General features: G+C 37.8%; 4 protein-coding genes across 4 annotated transcripts; 2 read left to right on the top strand and 2 right to left on the bottom strand.

The window, feature by feature from the left end:
* Nucleotides 1–5,689: 5,689 nt before the first annotated feature.
* Nucleotides 5,690–6,966, bottom strand: GCK72_020441 (uncharacterized protein; the record flags this gene model as incomplete). Its single annotated transcript, XM_003116012.2, has 3 exons — nt 5,690–6,305; nt 6,366–6,728; nt 6,779–6,966. 3 exons carry the CDS (start codon nt 6,964–6,966, stop codon nt 5,690–5,692), a joined length of 1,167 nt encoding a protein of 388 aa, XP_003116060.2.
* Nucleotides 6,967–8,082: 1,116 nt separating this feature from the next.
* GCK72_020440 (uncharacterized protein) lies at nt 8,083–9,071 on the top strand (the record flags this gene model as incomplete). The annotated part of the gene is made up of 3 exons (XM_003116268.2): nt 8,083–8,138; nt 8,191–8,799; nt 8,858–9,071. The coding sequence occupies 3 exons, from the start codon at nt 8,083–8,085 to the stop codon at nt 9,069–9,071; spliced, it is 879 nt and encodes a 292-aa protein (XP_003116316.2).
* Nucleotides 9,072–9,274: 203 nt separating this feature from the next.
* GCK72_020439 (uncharacterized protein) lies at nt 9,275–11,602 on the bottom strand (the record flags this gene model as incomplete). Its single annotated transcript, XM_003115851.2, has 7 exons — nt 9,275–9,376; nt 9,424–9,809; nt 9,859–10,054; nt 10,386–10,540; nt 10,584–10,649; nt 11,340–11,425; nt 11,490–11,602. 7 exons carry the CDS (start codon nt 11,600–11,602, stop codon nt 9,275–9,277), a joined length of 1,104 nt encoding a protein of 367 aa, XP_003115899.2.
* A 4,657-nt stretch (nt 11,603–16,259) lies between these two features.
* GCK72_020438 (uncharacterized protein) lies at nt 16,260–17,836 on the top strand (the record flags this gene model as incomplete). The annotated part of the gene is made up of 4 exons (XM_053733578.1): nt 16,260–16,340; nt 16,924–17,148; nt 17,200–17,451; nt 17,498–17,836. 4 exons carry the CDS (start codon nt 16,260–16,262, stop codon nt 17,834–17,836), a joined length of 897 nt encoding a protein of 298 aa, XP_053582491.1.
* Between the last annotated feature and the right edge of the window lie 578 nt (nt 17,837–18,414).

Here is an 18,414-nt window from a genome sequence, read left to right as displayed (position 1 = left end):
AATGGTTGAAATAAAACAGTTTTTAAGCGGAGGGTATGGTAAAAACGGATCCGGGTGGATAAGGTCGTAACATTGATGTATTTCTAAAACGGACGGTTTGAAGAATAATGGTTCAGTAGTTTTTGAATAGGTAGTTCTAAAACGGTCGTATGCAAGTTGTTTCAGAATAATCGGAACATGGGTCTAAAGGGGTCTCAATGTGGGTTTAAATGGGTCATGGAATCGTCAAAACAAAAATTTCTAATGGTTCTTATGCGAGTGGTGGTTTCAAAATTTGATATGTATACGTCATAGATTAGAGAACGGTCCTGATATGGGTGGTAAAAAACGGGCGGCCTCCAAACTGTGACAAAGTTTTTCGGTTTTATACTGGAGGTTGTGAAACAGGTAGTGGTTCTAACTAGGAACGATCATGGAGTCAGTTTGGAGGTATGCGACGTGACCTATACCATTGGAAAGCTAAGAAAGCGTTGATTCCAAATATATATGTAGCTTTTGCCCTCCAGACCTGGAATACGAGAGAAACAAGGTCAAAGTTCGGAAAAATGTTTGAAATTTTTTGCAATTTTCGGGTGTTAAAAAAGTTATAATTTTCTATTTTACCGAACTTCAACCTTGTTTTTTTCGTATATCAGGCCTCGAGGGCAAAAACTAAATATATATTTGGAATCAAAGTTTTCTCAGCTTTCCAATGATACAGGTCGCGAAAAACTGACTCCTTGACCTTCCCCAGTAAGACCCTCAAAACGTTAACAACTTTTGGAGCTGATCAATCAAATGTGAGAGACTATAATGCTCCCGATCAATTTTCTTCCTCAAAAAGTGTCTCTAGAAGCAACAAAAAACGCGTCTGCAGAAGATGAAAGTGCAAGATCCGACAAAGAAAAGATATCTCTCCTCTTCGTTTTCTTCTTGCGACCCCCCGCAAAAAATCTCGTCGGTTTTTGATTGCGGGAGCACGAGACGTGAAGAGAGCCGGGGATTTGTGGAGGGTAGCCTAGAGAGAGAGAGAGAGAGAAAGAGAAAATTCGGATCTATCCGAAAGTGAAAAGCATTGCGAAATGTAGAGAAAGGGAGGTGGTGGTGGAACAAATGAACAGCATGTGGAAATGGTTTGACCACCGATTCTGGGAGAGAGAGAGATTGACAGATTGAGAGGCGGAGACACAACGAGCATCGGAAAGGCTCCGCCCCTTTTTCTGGAAAACGGGAGGGTATGGTAGATGAAGTGATTCAGAAGTGAATAACGTGGGGTGACGTGGCACATTAGGGGTGAAAATAGAAAATTTGAGGAGGATGGGGGAGCAAAAGTCATAAAATTAAAGGGGGAATGAATGAGAAAAAATTGTACGATTTTGACATTTTCAGCAAGTGGATGATGTCAAGATGGAGAAATGAGAGTGGGCGAGATCTGGGAAGATTTTGGACGGTTCTGAAACGCACTAGTTACAAAACGGGTAGTTAGTTCAACTTTTTGATAACTCCGCCCACTTTTGAGATACTAGCTTTGCAAGATGTAGCAGTGGAAGCGTTCGCGCGTAGCTTTTTGGAGAAGCTGTAACTCGCTAGGGACCGCCCGTACAAAAAAGTCGTCAACTACAAAAATATAGCCCGGGAGTTGTTCTGTAGAATGGTATAAATTTTGAAACGAGAAAACAAAAATTGACTTTTAGAGAAATGTTTGAACTTTGACAATTTTAGAAAATTTTTTTTTTAAATCTCATAACTTCAGCTATTACGTTTAGAAATTATTTTTTTTAAATCAGTATCTTAAGGCGCTTCTAACAATAATAAACATGCCCAGGTGGAGACTCAGAGATGCCAGACGCTCTAACTTCTCTGCGTCTCTCCCTCTCTTTGAAACCATCCGTTTCAGAACTTACCAAAACAAATTAATGCAATTTCTAGAGCGGTTCTTGTTGAGCCGTATGGATTGGTACAGTTTAGAACTGACTGTTTCAGAACCGTCCTGAATTAGTTGTAACGTTCTCATTTCTAAAATCTCATCCTTGCGGGATACTCATCCAAAAAAATCTAGAAAAAAGCAAAACCTACCTCTCCCCCGTAAGAAAAAGTCCACTTATTCTTTCGCCAATAAAAATGATGATGATGATGATATGCCCGCATAATGCCCCACGGATAATGGGAATCGACAAAAATACATACTTTGAGGAAATTGTTTCTAGAAGATTTTTTATCGGTGAGGAATCGGGAGGGAGGAATGATTCATAAAACAAAACAAAAAATTCCAAAAAAGAATTCGAAAAGCGAAAGGGCGCCACAGATTGAAATCTCCTCCTCCTTCTCCCTTCTCCAGCATTCGGATTATTCAATGAATTTAGAAAACGAACTCGAAAAGTGGGAGGGAAGTCAGAATGATGAATGAATTGGAGGAGAAAGAGCTCCTACCACCCCTGCTGCTCCCTGCAGGAATAAAAAGAAGAGGACAAGAGGAGAAGGGTGAGGAACAAGATATGTGTATTACACATACCTTGAAAGAAGCAGAAGACAGAGCACTCAATGATGATTCAGAGATAGGAGTGGTCAGAGGGGAATGAATTACACTGATTGAGTTCTTTTTTCTATTGTAATAAAACAATTTTTTGGATGGTAACGATGATTAATCGGATGGGCGGGGAGGGAGGGAGCAGAGAGCAAACAAGTTGAGAACATGATTGATAGTAGGGGAAGGTGTTAGGGAAGGAGGTGGAGCTGCTTATTAGGGATGGTAGATGCTTAGATTGCTGCTCCTGAAGAGTTGGAGCAGCTTGGAATGTACAGTACCGTGCAGAAAGATATACAATTTGGCCTTTTTCAGTCGAAAATGACACAACTTTGAGTATGTACGGCACAAAGTTACGGCACAAAGTAAATTATGTATAAACCATACAGAACAAAGGTAGAACTTCATTTTTGTAGTTGACAACTTTTTTGTACGGACACTCCCTAGAGAATTATGGCCATTTTAAGTGGACAGCTCAAAAATCACTCTATTTTGCACTGATATGGGACGATTTGTGGGAAAAACTACTTTGTCGATATGCAACTTGATAGGGAGCGTCCGTACAAAAAAGTTGTCAACTTCAAAAATGAAGCTCTATATTTTTTCTGTATGGTTTACACATAATTTACTTTGTGGGACTATCAGTGATACCGTAATACCCTTCGGTATCAAAAATTCCGGCTTCAAAAACCCCGCAAATTTTTGACCACGAAAGCATCTTTTCGAAAAAAAACAAAAAATTATTTTCTCAACAAAACAGAATACGAACAGAAAACAAAAGAAGAAGAAGAAGACGGGGACGGGAATAATATAATATTAGATGACGTGGAAACAATCGAGATTCAAAAAAATATAATGTTATGATGTCGTCGGGGGGAATTGCTTCTTCTCCTTTTTCTCTCTCTTCCCACTATACAACAATGACCTATGAGGGGTAAGAGATAGTAAGAGTTTGGAAAAATAAAAAAGGGGCGGAGTCATGGGTACCAGGCAGTACTTTGTTTCCAGACTGTCGAGGAGAGAGGGAGAAAATGATGATATAGGGGAGATGGGGAGATGGATGGACAAAGTGGCTTCAATTTGAGCCGACGTGTACTGTATAGTTTTTTGAATTGGGGAGAAAGGGGGATGCGTTTTTAAGACGAAAAAATGGAAAAGAGCCAAGGGAGAGGAAAAGGTCGGGAAGGGTTGGGAAGGGTCAGGAAGGTTCAGGAAGGCTCGAGAATGTTCCGGAAGGTGGGAGAACTTTGAAGAATGTTTGGATCGATCAGGAGTAGAGAGAACTTGTCTCCACATGAAAAAATGGCTTAAATTGCTTGAAAATGGATTTTGTTTCTAAAGTTTTCCGGAAGCCGGTAAGAGCCATCTCTGGATTTAGAGAGGGATAACTCAGTAAATCCACACGGCTCCTCCCTGCGAGACCCATTTGATCTTTTGAACAACAATACAATTCCCTCTGCTCCCTAAGAAATATAGAATGTGCAAGAAGAATCAAAGTGGCTACAATTCCACTCGTTGCCTCCAAAAAAAATTCTTCGCCTCATTTTGTGTGGGAGGCGGGCGGACAGTGTACTATTTCTTTGCAGAAAAGCGGAGAAATTGAAAGATTGAACGGACGTGAAGAGAAGGACCAGAAAGGAAATAAGGGAGGAGAAAATGATTGGTTTGTTTCGGGGGGACACCCACTAGTTGAGCATGGAGAAGAGGATGAAGGAGAAAGTGTGAACAGCAGTTTGAAACTAATCGGAAAAGTGGAAGAGGGGAGGGACAGGTGGAAAAGGAAAGAGAGCTCAGTTCTTTTTTTCCTGGAGAAAATATTAAATATAGTGGAGTGTCTAATATTGACTAAAGGTTTGATTGCTTTTTGGGAAACGGGGTAATGGGAAATTGTTACTTGGAAATTTTTATGGAATTAGGCACTGCTTATTAGTTAACATTAGGAGTGGTCTATAAGTATTGTAGTTGAATTTTTTTTAATTTGAAGTTTTTGAAGATTTTGAGACCAAGATTTGTAAGTGTACATATTTTACACAATCTGAAAATGAAGGCATAGAAATCTTTTTTTTCGAAAACTTCAAATCGAAAAATTCAACAAAAAAAAGTCAAGAAGGCTGTCTGAAAAATAGTTTTTCCGAAGCAAAAATCTTGAAAATCTATGAAAACTGTAAGCATTTGGAGGACAGACCCCCAGAAAACCAAGTTCAAAACTAGAGAAAAATTTCAGGAAAATAGAAATACCACTATTTTTGTTACTTAATTTTTGAAACTTTCAGCCGAAATTTCCAACATGTTTCGAAGGTTTGTTTTGAAAACTATCCAAAAATTAATTACATTCGAAATTAGAATATTCAAAATCAGGACGTTTAGAAACCAGGATATTTGAAAACCAGTTAATTTAATACTGGCCAAACATGAATAAAATGATTTATTGTTGTCACAAAAACGATAAGATGCTATTGAAATAGACGACACCGGGACATTTAAGAATCGGACGTTTCAAAACTGGACATCTCAAAACTGAGTAAACGCCAGTTTTCACCCGCTCCTGTCTGTTTTAGAACAACTTGGTTACAAAACGTCATGGTTCCTAACAGTCCAGTCTCAAATTATCTCGATTTTAAAAGTTTTTAGGTGTCATTGTTTCAGACCGATCTGAAGTTGAACGACTTACTAACAAAATTGTTACAGACATTTTGACAAATGTGTTCGTTTATTATTCGGCAACCCTTTGCTGAATTCCCACCCGCCTTTCCATTCATAAACAAGGGAACACTTTCTCATTTGCATTCTGTTCTCCCTTGCATTCTGCATAATCTGCTATGTTATTAATTGGAGCCGTTTTGAAATGCATTTATTTTTTCATTCATTCACTTTTTGGGTTTGGAAGAATGAAGCCGTATTTTTTTTATTTCAGAAAAATTATTATTCGTTGAATTTTAATTATTTTCGTAGGCTCGAAAATGAACAGTCATTTTAATTCTTGAGTTATTATCATTTGATTGAATATGAAACCATCCAATTCTCTTCTTCTCAATCCCAATTGAAGCGATAGTACCATCTGATCTTAAGATGTGATAACCGGTCCTGGTAAGTCGTCCCCAAGAAGGTTTGTGTGATCCGACAAACCGGTTCAATTGGATTGGAGAGTTTCTGAATATTAAGTTGGACAAGCTTAACTAAAAGAGCTCACCTATAAACAGCTTTTTTATTCTTCCAGTCCTTTGTTTGCAATTGAATGAACTGTCCTTCAACACATTTGTCAATATTGATATCCTCATTGAATTCAATCATAAGTGCTTCCCAATTTGGACTCCACCCATCTCTCCATTTTTGTATCAATACTTTGAAATCTGCTTGGAGAAAATTAGATCTCGAGAGAAACACCATTTGAGATTTGATCTCCTGCAGTTGTTGAAAAGTTATCCAGTGAGAATGCAAAATATTTAAAGAATCTGAACGATTTTCAAACTGATTGAGGTCAAAACGGTAATCTACACTTGGGTTAAAGCGTAAATTTAGCCTATTTATCGCTTTCTGTTGGGTGAGTATCTCGGTCAAAATATCATTCTTTGAAGAATCATTTGAGGTGTCTCCAGATAATTGAAATTGTTGAACAGGTTGTTGACAGAATAATTCCAATATCAACTGGTTCTCTTCAATGCCAAACATTTTATAATCAAATGCAAACGCTTGAATTTCATGATGAAATATTTCAGAGATGTAGAAGCATAAGTTCCTGGTGGCCGATATCAGGCAATCCGATGTGCGAAGACGTAGAGCATACTCGGTGGTTGTAATAGTTCTGGAAGACACCGAGCAGTTAGATTGTCCGATTTTCTGTGCTCTGTGCTTAAAAGCTCACCCACGCCCACCAGTACAATGTTCAACAACTCTTCTACGTGGATCCCATGATGAAACGTATTCTTGTAGTTTCTGCTTGCGAGACTTTTTTGAACCGAAAAACTTTAAAATTCTTTTCTCCCCTCGAAAAAACTCCCGAACATTATCGACAAAACGCCTATCTCTGGTACTCTCTGGTACCGGACGCTTCTTCCTCATATAAAAAACCCAGTCATGAGCTGGGAGATATGAGAATTGAAGATGTATCTCATAGTGGGAATCAATAAAAACATCGAATTTAGTGAGTGTCTCCTTGCAATGAGTGACCGCACGAATGGTCTTGCATATTGATTTTGTGTAATTACTGCATAAAGACAGGGAGATTCTGGAAAGAAAAACAGTTGATGAATAGGAATTCTTGGAAACAAAACTTACATTTCAAATGGAGTGAATAGCTTCAGAACTTCATTCAAAGCAACTCTAGGGAGTTTCAGAAGAGGGAATTTGTATGGGGACATTGCTGGTTTTTGGTGCAATAATGGAAGAGAATAATACGTGGATATACCGAATTGAGTGCGCGGGAAGATGGACAGATGATGAAGGAATAAGGCAGATGTCACCATTTGCCCAGGTAAAATAAGGCAACCTCAATAGAGCGAATGTATGTAAGAACATTTTTTAGCAGCTGATTATATTAATACTACAGTCAGTAATTGAGGGTGTCTCTATCACCCACCATCAATAAAACACCCTAAAACACAAAAAGAAAAAGTAGTTTTTTAGAGAACACGTTCATTCTGTACATAGTTTCAAAATTGCAGATTACATTTGTACTGCACCGAATTAAAAAAACAGTAAAGTGTCATTCAAGTCCGAAAGCTCTGTAATGTGTAATCATCTGAATATCAGAATCTTCATCGTCCGATTGAATATGAAACCATCCGATTCTATCAATCTCTATTCCAATTGAGGCAATGATTGCATCTTGTCGTAGGATATGATACCCAGTTCTGATAACTGTTCCCCATGTTTTTTTTGATTGCATGTGATGTATTTTCTACACAAATATTCATTTTTTGTTCTGTAAAAACAGTCTGGAAACGAACTTTCATAAAATGGAATAAGCCCTTTTTGCGTTTTTTTCTGAAAACCTGGTTGTCGATACTGTAGAAAAACAAACGATGTCTTTTTCGTTGAGTAACTTTACCTAACCGACTGTGGGCATCCCTATCTGCCTAACACTCTCATTGTCTGCCCATCCTTCTCTCGTGCACACTACATACTGTTACTCTCTATCGATAAATCTCGATGGTTTTTTCCAAATTTCCACTTTTAAAACTTCCAAAAGTTGCTTTTAATGATATTCTGAAACTATTCACTCCATTTGAAATGTAAGTTTCTCCTAAACATCCATTTTCCAATTCGATTCTTTTCTTTTTCCTAGAGTCTCCCTGTCCTTATGCAGTAATTACACAAAATCAATATGCAAGAACATTCGTGCGGTCACTCAATGCAAGGAGACACTCAATTGTTTTGATGTCTCAATTTCTTATTACGAGAGCATTATTCGTCTTCGATTTACTCACTTCCCACTGGATGATTGGTCTTTTCATTTGCTTAAGGAGCGGCGACTAGAAAAGTTAATTTCTCATAAGCTTCGTTTATTTTTCCGAGGTATCGAAAGAACAGTTTTTCCAAAAAATGCTGGGAATAACGCTTCGGAAAACTTGAAAAACTTGATGTTTCCATCTTGGAATCCTACAGGAAATACAATTTCAGAGGATTCAGATGTTGTGTAAGTGAGCTTCCAGATTTTTTTGAAACCTTTTTCACTTTTCTATTTTCAGACTAGATCATAGCTATTGCCTCAAAATCTATACATGTGAAGATGTTATATCGGCTACAAAGAACATAATCAGCTATATATCAGACATATTTCACGTGAAAATGAAACATTTTTCATTTGATTATCGGAATCTCAGTATTGAAAAAAGCCAATTGGTTATGGATTCATTTTTCCAACAGCCTATTCAAAGATTCAAATTATCTGAACAAAACACAATTGACGCTTTCAAGAGTGATGCTTTAACCTATATTTTGCAAAGTCAGAAGACAACAAGTTTTTTTGATTTGTATGAAAATCCAAGCCCAGGATTCACGTGTGATTTTGAACAAATGGAAACTGTTCCAGAACTGATGGATTTTTCATACTCACATTGGACTACTTTTCAACAAATTTTGAAGTTGAAAAATGAGAACTTGTGGTTTTCAAGGTCCAACTTTCTGCAGACGGATTTTGAAATATTGATTATGAAATGGAGAGGTGGATGGACTCCAAATTGGAAAGCTCTTCTGATTGAATTCAATGAAGACGTTAACATTGATACCTGTGTTAAGGGAGATTTTATTCAATTGCCATCAAACTCTGATTGCTGGAATAAGACGCAAGTCTACAGGTGAGTTTTAATTTTTTTTTAAAGTTTCCTATCAATGAATTAGTCTTTAATTATTCAGAAACTTTCCAATCGAATTAAACCGGTTTATCATGCGGTACAAGACTGCGAAGGAACCAATTAACTTTATTGGATACCATATTTTAAGATCGGATGGAAGAATTGCAACAATTGCAGTAGACAACAATAAAATCGGATGGTTTCAGATACAATCAGATGACAAAGATGAACAAATGGTATTGAGTTTTCATCCACGAGTTTTCGACCTTGTTTGATATTAATTATATGCTTTAATTTGATTTTTAATAAATAATGTTCCTCTCAGTATTTTAAGACTCCGGTATATTCGAAACCGACCGATTAAAAACCAAAACGTTTGGTTGTTATTTCCTAACCAGTCATTGGGCCAAAGAGAAAACAAAAAGTTTACTCAATTAAGCATAAATTTGATAAAAAGAAATAAAGGATTCACAAAAAATTAGGAAACTGGCGAGAACATATCAAAAAGATTCTGAGGCAGAGCATACAAATTGAGCAAGTTTTTAATCTCCATGTACTCGTGAAACCGGTGACTGGCTCTCTGAAAATCGAATCATTTCAATTTTCCCTAATGATCTTTCGACATACCTGTATAGATGGAAGAATCGATAGAATCGTCCCCAACCTCAATGCCACGTCATCATATATATTCATAGATTGATAATAAAAAAGTAAGTCTCGAATGATAGCATTTCTCATCTGAATCGCTTCCTCCTGTGCATTTTGTCTATCTAAATCTGCTTCCAGATCAGATTCCCAAAGAATAATTGCAGCGAGCGCCAGAAACTCATAGGTATCCACATTTTCAGCATGTAATGGATGAGTTATGCATGTTCTGAGAACTTGGAATTGTTGAGCGAACATTGAAATTGTTTCTTCCTGGGAGAACTTGTCGTGGTTATTTGTGAAATATGATTCCAGATGCTCCAAGTCTATGTAGTCACCAGATGGGATCAGCATCACGTCTTGTTTGTCTGAAAATTTTAATTTGTTTAAATTTGCAATACTTTCTTTAAATCGTACTAGTCGAATGCCCATTGAAGGAACTCTCTAGAAGGGTGAATGGCAGGAAGAAGTTTTTGAAGAGAGATCGTTTGGTGTCGGGTAAGAATTCATAGTACTCCGGAAATGCCTCACAAAGAAACTGGTAGACTACGGTCATTTCTTTGAGGTAGACTTGTTGGAGTTCACTGAAGCAGATCGGTCGAGGTGGTTGGTTCTGAAAAATGAGAAATCGGCTAATTTGGAGACAGTATCACGGTGCTAAGGAGAGTTGTATGAAACGGATTTTAATATGATCTTATAGAGAGAGATTCAAACTTCATTTCTGCAGACTTGTCAAAAAACGGGCCGGCGTGAACTTTCTCGCGGTCCAGTCAGCCCGGTTTCAAAAATGAGTATTCACTTTTTAACGGATTTTTTTTTGAAAATTTTCGAAATTTCAGAGTTAAAGTTCTTAAAAATCTTACTGGCGGGAAAGCGTCCTGGATCAGATACCTTACTTTACCAGACATAAGACAAACTCAAAGCTAAAAGTTGAGAAAACCCACCTCCCCCCGATTATGCACACTCTTCCTGACAACCAACAACTTCTCGTACGCCCTCTTCATCGTATCCAAAACTGGTTCTCCACGACTCGAAAAACTCTCGGAAGCACTCCGAATTCCATCTCTCTTCCCAAGTTGGTCACGTCTCTGTTGTACCGCTGAAACTTTGTGAGTTGATGTGCTGTTTCTTTCTGTTCTAACCTGATCTCTTCATTCCAACATCAATACATTTATCGTATCGGCACGCTCGACACATGTTGCGCACGTCTGTAAATAAATAGGAAGATAGGGAGGAGGGGGACTATAAAGCATACTTGTCAAGGGCCGGGCCGGGCCGGGCTTTTTTTCTCAAAACTTCAGGCCCGCCTTTTGAAGGGAATTTTTTTTTCAAATTTTTTTTTCGAATTTGAGTAAAGGTGGACTAAGTTGATTTTTTCATAGAATAATGTATGTGTGTCTGAGTTCATTTTCATATCGAAAGAAAATTTTCAAAGAATTTTTTCAAGTTTTATAACATAATTAAATACTTTCGCCATTTTTTTATTGTTTTCTTCCACGGCTACAGAAATGCCCAAACTGTTTCGCCGCTTGATCTCTGCGGGGTTTCGACCGAATTTTTATATTCTTTCGATATGGAAATGAACTCACGAAAACACACAGATTATTCTGGGAAAAAATCAGATTTGACCTTAGAGTTTTTTATTGCCGGAGGCGTCTCGCTGAAAAATTCAGTCAATCTTTCGAAAAATATACTAAATCATCGTGAAAAAAGTATAAAAAACGAGTAAATTGGGAAATTTTTCCTCATGAAAAATTTGAAAAATTTTCTCAAAAATCCCATATCCCTGAAAAGAGGGGCCTGAGGGGCCGAAGCTTTTTAGGCCCGGCCCGGGGGCCGGCCCCTCATTTGACAAGTATGCTATAAAGGACTAGATGTGTATTCTAGTGAGAACTTACTTGACAAAATAAAACACTGATTATTCTTTGGACACTCATGGTTCTTGTTAAGTTGAACTGTTCGACGGAAAAACGCGGCGCAGGCTCTGAAATAAATGTTTGAACTGTGAGATACGGATTTTAAAAAGACGCGGTTGTTGCTATACCCACCTACACGCCGGCGCTCCAAAATGATACCCATCCGCCACCTCACAACAAATCAGACAGTACTGAGGAGCTGTGGAGACCCCTTCGAATCCATTGATCAAATGAGAGGACGACATTTTTTCTGTAACTAAATAGAATTGAAGGAGGAAATTGAAGAAGTCGGTCTCGTTTATATAAGAAAATTGAGATTGGAGTAAACGTAGTGAGTGTAGTCTTCTCGTCTCCACACATTTTATAATGAAGAGATATGATGATGATAATATGATTTTGTGACAACAAGAGTAGTTTTGTGTCTAACTAAATACGAAGTGAAAATATGTTCCGATTTGGTAGTAAATGGTTTTTACTTTGACAACAGGATCAAAATTGTTCACGATTTGAGTGGATATTGGTAAACTTTAAAGTAATGCTATGGTTGAAATAAAAATAACGTTGTTATGAAATCAACATGGATGTATAGCACAAACCAAAAGTTTTATTTTTATAGTTGGCAACTTTTCTGTATTTTTTCTTGATAGAAAGTTATGGACTGTAAAAGAAGCGCGTGCTCTCGAAAGTGGACAAGTCATGACAACGAAAACAGACGGTTTCCAAGGCGGTATCTTGTTTTAGTTGGTTTTTAAAGAGAAATAGACAACTAACAAAATGAAGGTCTCAATTCTTACTTTTTATTCAAAAAATACAGAACTAGTGCCGTTACAATTGGTACAGAGAAATAGTCTTAAAGTTGTTTGCAGTTTCTAGAAATTTGAGTTAATTTCTATGGAATGTTTTACCAATAAAACATTTTCAACTTAAAAATTACAAAGAAAGAATAACATCTATCCTTGAAGGAGTGAAAAGTGACAATGATTGTGTCACTACCGTCATATGGTTTGTCTTTTTTCTATCACTTGTTTCTCTGATAACATCAATGACCACCAAAGACTACACTATACTGCTACCTGTTTTACATAGATCAAATAAAGGTCAAAGTTAAGAATCAGGGACAGTTAGTTTTGAAATAATGAACAAATATTGAATTCAGATGAAAATGCATAACCTTCTCAAAAATTGGCTGAAATCAAATAATATTGTTCAGCAATCTGTTCTCCTCCAGGGTTTTCAAGCACAAAACAACAAAAATAAGTTTTCAAAGGTACGTTCATTCGCCCTAAAGAACCAACAAAACGTGAAAAAGAAAGTGTCTATGTTGTAGTGTGTTATCGACTGTATAGACGCAGGTTAGTTGAGAAAAAGATAGTAAATAGAGAATGGAAAAAGAGGGAAGTTGGGAGAACATTGAACATTTTTTTTTAGTTTTGGAGTCATTATGATGGATGAAAAAACAAATGTCCTTGATAAATAGGATTATTGATGGACCTCTCATAAAGAAAAAAGTGATGTTTATACTGAAAACCTGGCTACACTATGTACAAGCTACATAATTAGATAAGCAGTACCCATTTTTTCAGTAGAAGCGTCAAATTGGTTTCTTTAGTGAAACAAGAGACTTGCCCACAACACATCCAGATATTGAACAGGTCGAGTGAACAATGAACTACATTCTTCTGTCGCACTGACTCTATTTTGGCTACACGGTAGTCAAAGTCAACATTGTAAAGAATACTGGTGAGAAGAGGGCCGCTGACATCGTTGTGAAGGTTTGTGGTGTGAAGTTTCAGAAAACTGTCCTTGAGGGATTAATTGCTCAAGGGAAGTTTAGAACCTAATTGAGCGAGTCGAGGCAGTGGTCACTCGCTGACTATAAAATAATATTAAATTTTAGTACATTCCCAGTGAATATCAACGTTTTTAGTTTTTTTGGTTGGAAACTGTATGTATTTTGCAGACTTGGCCGGGCCGGGCTGAAATCTAAATTATTTTCGACCTGACCTGTCTCGTTTTGAAAAAAATTTTGAATTTTTTTGATATGGCTCAACTTATTTTTGAAAACATCTAGTTTTTACTAAAAATTAAAATCCATTCAGAAGCTGAATATGTATGATAATTTGACTCTGAATTTTCAAAAAATTTCAAAAATTTTTTATAAAAAAGTGAGTACCCCCATTTGAATCCGGGCCCGACTCGATTTTTGACAAGACTGTTATTTTTCTAGTTTGGATTCCAGTTGGTGACCAGAGTAGAGGAGTTTGAGCATTTATCTTGTAGTTTTTAAATTAATTTTTAGACAATTTCAGGTACTGTCAAGTTAAACCAAAAGGAGAAAAGCAAATGCTATGTTTCATCTATGTTTTTTTGAGCTAAACCACTTTTAGTGTTTATGTGCATGTACCGAAATTTTTTTTTGATTCCGCAAAACAGATTTGGCTTTCGAACTTGTCGCCTCTGACCAGGATTTTTAAGTATTGTTTCATAACAATAATTTTGAATCATCGGACATCTGGGCACATTAAAAACATGATTTTCCAATGCTCAGTTTCATAAATTGAGTCATCTTTGATTCCAATAATATCTAGCATGATTGTCTCCCAGAAGCTTCTCAAATCCATGCAACCACATTGTTGTTATTCACATTGTGAGGTACACTTGATGAATAATCTTCTCTCCTCAGAGATCTCTTCTCTTTCTTTTTTTGTGTTGAAATTTCGAGTTAAAAATGTATCCAACAAAATCGTAAACAACAAGAAGAGGGACCCTCTACAAAGATCATCATTGTGTCTTTCTTCTCCTCACAGATGGTAACGTCTCAGAGAGCAATGACCACAGCTGTTCGCATGCAAAAAAGAGAAGATGGGTTAGGTTCAGAGACCGATCTTTGGATTTCTGTTATGTCTCTGTCTTGAGAATATTCAAATCAAGGTGTTATTGTTCTATTATTGTTCTAGAAAAATCAAATGAAAGAGTTGTGAGAATTAACAGGAATGGTCATAGACCAATGGTCAGAGATAAAGAATCGGATGAGCATGGTACTTTTCAGGAAAAACGTAAAGACAGATTTGAGCCGTGAACCATAAATGGTTGTACAGGAAAACCATAAAAGACTGAAAAAAGTTTGACATAAAATTCGAAATACTAAAATTACGAATTTAATAATTCATTAATAATTTTTTCAATTTCGCTAGTTTTCAAGCTTTCTTAGAACCTGCTGGAGTCCAATATTCTGTGTTGTTGAATTTCGGAAATTGTGGAAACGTCCTATTCCTACCGTTACAATCTTATTCATGAGGATTGACGTTGTCAAGTGCTCGAACTCTGGGAAATGAAAAAAAAAATTAAACGTAACTTCTTCACAACTCGTCAAATTTGCTGGAATATTGTATCAGCTTATGCAATACGGCGCGACAGACACACGGAGATGTTTCATGTTCGGACTAAACAAATTTCAGGTTCATAATAAGCTGTTCATTTACCATCTTGTTCCATTCCACTGCAGAACTTGTACAAAAATGTGAATCATTCCCAATACAAATAACCTTGCAGTCCAAACTTTAACTTTAACTTTTCCTAGGTTCTCATATTGGCACCTGACTGAGCAAATCTGAAAATTATAATAAAAGTTTAATTGCTTTTTTCATTCATTCGACGTCATTTGCCATTTCAATTAACAACACCAATACAGAAACTGAGAACGTTTTCAGCCGAAAACGTCAAAACTGGTATGTCGTAGCACCTGAAATAGAGGCGTTCACAGACTTGCAACAGACCGGGTCACAGTACAAAAATTTTATTTTTTTGCAAAAAAGCCGAATTTTTAACTTCGTTCTTAAATATCTATAAAAAATCAAGTGTACATAGGATTTTTGGTTATTTTTGTTAAGAATTTCGAAAAATTGTGAAAAAAAAATTGTGCACATTTTTTGAATACGGGCCGATATTTCGTAAATCTGTAGTCCAATTTCAAAAGTTTTAAACGTAATAGCTGCATTTGAATCTTTTCTGGGAAAAAATATATATCGCCTCGAACGGACACCTCCATTTTAAGTTTTACGGGGATAAGCTTCCTCAGTTGCTGGCACGGTTATTCCTTCAGATTCATCCGCCAGATATTCGCAGAATTAGCGCATGTATTACCAATCAGAAGGTCAAACTGCATACAATTTTTTTAAAATGAAAATCAAATAATGGGAAGCACTTGCTTCGGGGTAATTCTTATAAGGATTTTTTTAGAAAAACAAGCAAGGCTAAGACAGTTTCTATGAATCTAAAAACCATACTATACCGAGAATATACAATCTCCACCTGAAGTTTTCCATTTCTCCTTTTGATCTTCCAAATTCAAAAAAAGTACTCCCCAGATCTCAAAGATCCATTCTCGAAAAAACCCATTAGCTTCTTCTCCCCGATCTGATCGACCACTGATAGCATTAGTTGTTTATAGTTCAAAAAATAATATCAAAACATATTTTGAGGTCCCAGAAGGGGGCGGAGTCTAAACAAAGCCGTCTGAAATCATCGATGGCTCACCAAATGGTAACGTCTCAAAGACCAATCACCACATTCATCTGTTCGCGTATAAAAGCGATGGAGAAATATGCCCTTGGTGTCAGTCAACACCTCTACTCCTCTCTCCTAGTGGGGCGGGGCCTGGGGAATTCCCCTTCTTTTCTACGAGCTTTTTCTTCTTTTATAGATTCAAGTGCTCAGTTCCAGTTTGACTGCCTTTCTAGAATTTTTGATTTTCCGATTTCAACCAAAAATCTAAAAAATATTTTTCGCGAATTTAATGCATCACGCCTCTTATTGTTTTCTATTTTTCTTCTATTTGTTCGCCCTTATATAATCCTTTGGTTTTATCATTCATTCTCAAATTTTCAGTGCAAAAAACACAAAATGACCTCTTTCAAAACGATTCTCGCTCCGATTCTCTTCGCGTGCCTCATTGCCGCCGCCTTCACTCTGGATACAGATGATGTGAGTTTGAACGGGGGAAGATTGTGGCCTAGAAACCACAACGGGGGAAAAGGCCATGAGCTAGCTTCTGAAATTATGAAGTTCTAGCAACTTGAGCCCAAATGACCTAGAATATCAAAAATTGTGGCCTAACCACAACGGGGGGAAGCTAGCTTCTGAAAATTTGGGATCCTACCAACTTAGAATTTTGAGCCTAAATGGCCTAGAATACCTTTATCTTGTCTAACTATGAATTCTAGCCGCTAGATTCCTCGGGGACTAGCTTTCTCACTTTCAAATTTCTAGGCCATCTTCTTAGACACCACCGACCACAACTAGTCATCAACAACAATGCCCCTTTCTTACTACATTGTTGTTGTCCTGTCTCCCTTCTCTCTGGAAGGTTCTCTGGTAATCTCTGGTGCAGAAACAAATAGCGAGGAGCAAAGAGAATGCGCCAGAGATCAGAACAACAACAACTGACCGAATGTCTGCGTCTCTCATGGGGGAATACCTCTCTAGGGGGGTCTTGTTTACTAGACGCATGTGAATGACACATGTGGACGGGCGGTTTGAAAATGTATCTGACAAAAACTTATTCCAGGTAAAAGCCAAGGCGAACGTAAAGTATGAAAATGCTAAGGACAAAGCTGGAGATGCATGGGACGCAACAAAAGATAAGGCTCAAGACGCTAAGGACGCATCGAAATCAATGGCTGAGAAGGCTGGTGACAAGATCTCTGGAGCATGGGAGGCCACCAAAGAAAAGGCCTCTGATATCGCCCACTCCGTGAAATCTCGATCCGTAGACGCCCAAGAAACCATTGGAGTGAGTCTAAACGACGAGTATAGTGAAATTCTCTCAACAAACGATTTACAGGACAAGGCCTCGAATGCTTATGAGACCGCCAAGGACAAGACTGCCGGAGCCGTTGACTCTGCTAAGGATAAGGCTGGACAAGCTAAGGACGCCGCCGCTGATGCCGCTGAGGACGCCAAGGACAAGTCGAAATCTTATGCTGAACAAATCGGAGACACCATCTCTGGAGCTTGGGAGGCTACTAAGGAAAAGGCTTCTGGACTCGTCGGAGCTGGAAAAGAACAGGCTGAGGAGACCAAGGAGAAAGTAGAGGTAACTTGCAAATACCAAGATGTGGAACCTAATAACTTAATTTCAGATCAAGGCTGGAGACGCTAAGGACGCTGTCAAGGACAAGGCTGCCGAGACCATGGACAAGGCCAATGATGCTTACGAGAAGGCCAAGGATAGAGTCCAAAAGAGATCCGCCGAGGGATACCAAGATGCCAAGGACAAGACCGCCGGAGCCGTCGACTCTGCTAAGGATAAGGCCGGACAAGCCAAGGACGCCGCCGCTGATGCCGCTGGAAACGCCAAGGACAAGGCTTCAGGAGCATACGACGCCACCAAGGAAAAGGCCTCCGGAGCTTGGGATGCCGCTAAGCAGAAGGCTTCGGATGCTAAAGATGCCGTCAAGGATGCCGTCAACGAGTTGTAAATCCATCGAATTTAATTCGCCTAATTGTCTAAATTGCCTAATTCTTCCACCTCTCTCTATACTTTAAATTTGCCATGGGTCTTCCGAAATACTCACCTTTCTCACCGAAAAAACCAATTCTTACCATCTTTTTTCTGTAAAAATATGAATTCCTTTGATGTAAATAAACTAGACTTCTCAAAAAAAATCTTGGCTTTTTGAAGAAAAATCTTCAGAGACACACATGCATCTAGAAACTTGGAGGCACAGATAGACACCTGGACACATGGATACACTGGCAGTCATCTGGACACACAGACAGACATTTGGACCAGGTTTTTTCGGTTTTCGGGTTTTTCGGGGATATGTAGACAAACTTTTAAAAAATATATTTCGTCTCCCGAAAAAAGTTTTATTTTTTTTGGTTTTGAAAAAAAAGTCGATTTTTTGAGTAACTGTTTTCAAATTTTTTTCGGTTTTTTCGGGTTTTTTAGGCGAAATTTTTAAGGGTATTTATTCGGCTGCCGAATAACTTATTTTTCGGGTCAAAAAACAGACATCTGGACAAAAGGAGGCACAGAAGACATCTGGACAAACAG

Source organism: Caenorhabditis remanei, chromosome V (genome assembly GCF_010183535.1).
Source record: "Caenorhabditis remanei strain PX506 chromosome V, whole genome shotgun sequence".
Taxonomy (NCBI): domain Eukaryota; kingdom Metazoa; phylum Nematoda; class Chromadorea; order Rhabditida; family Rhabditidae; genus Caenorhabditis; species Caenorhabditis remanei.
Note: the sequence above shows the minus strand (reverse complement) of the source record. Positions and strands in the feature narration are given on the sequence as shown.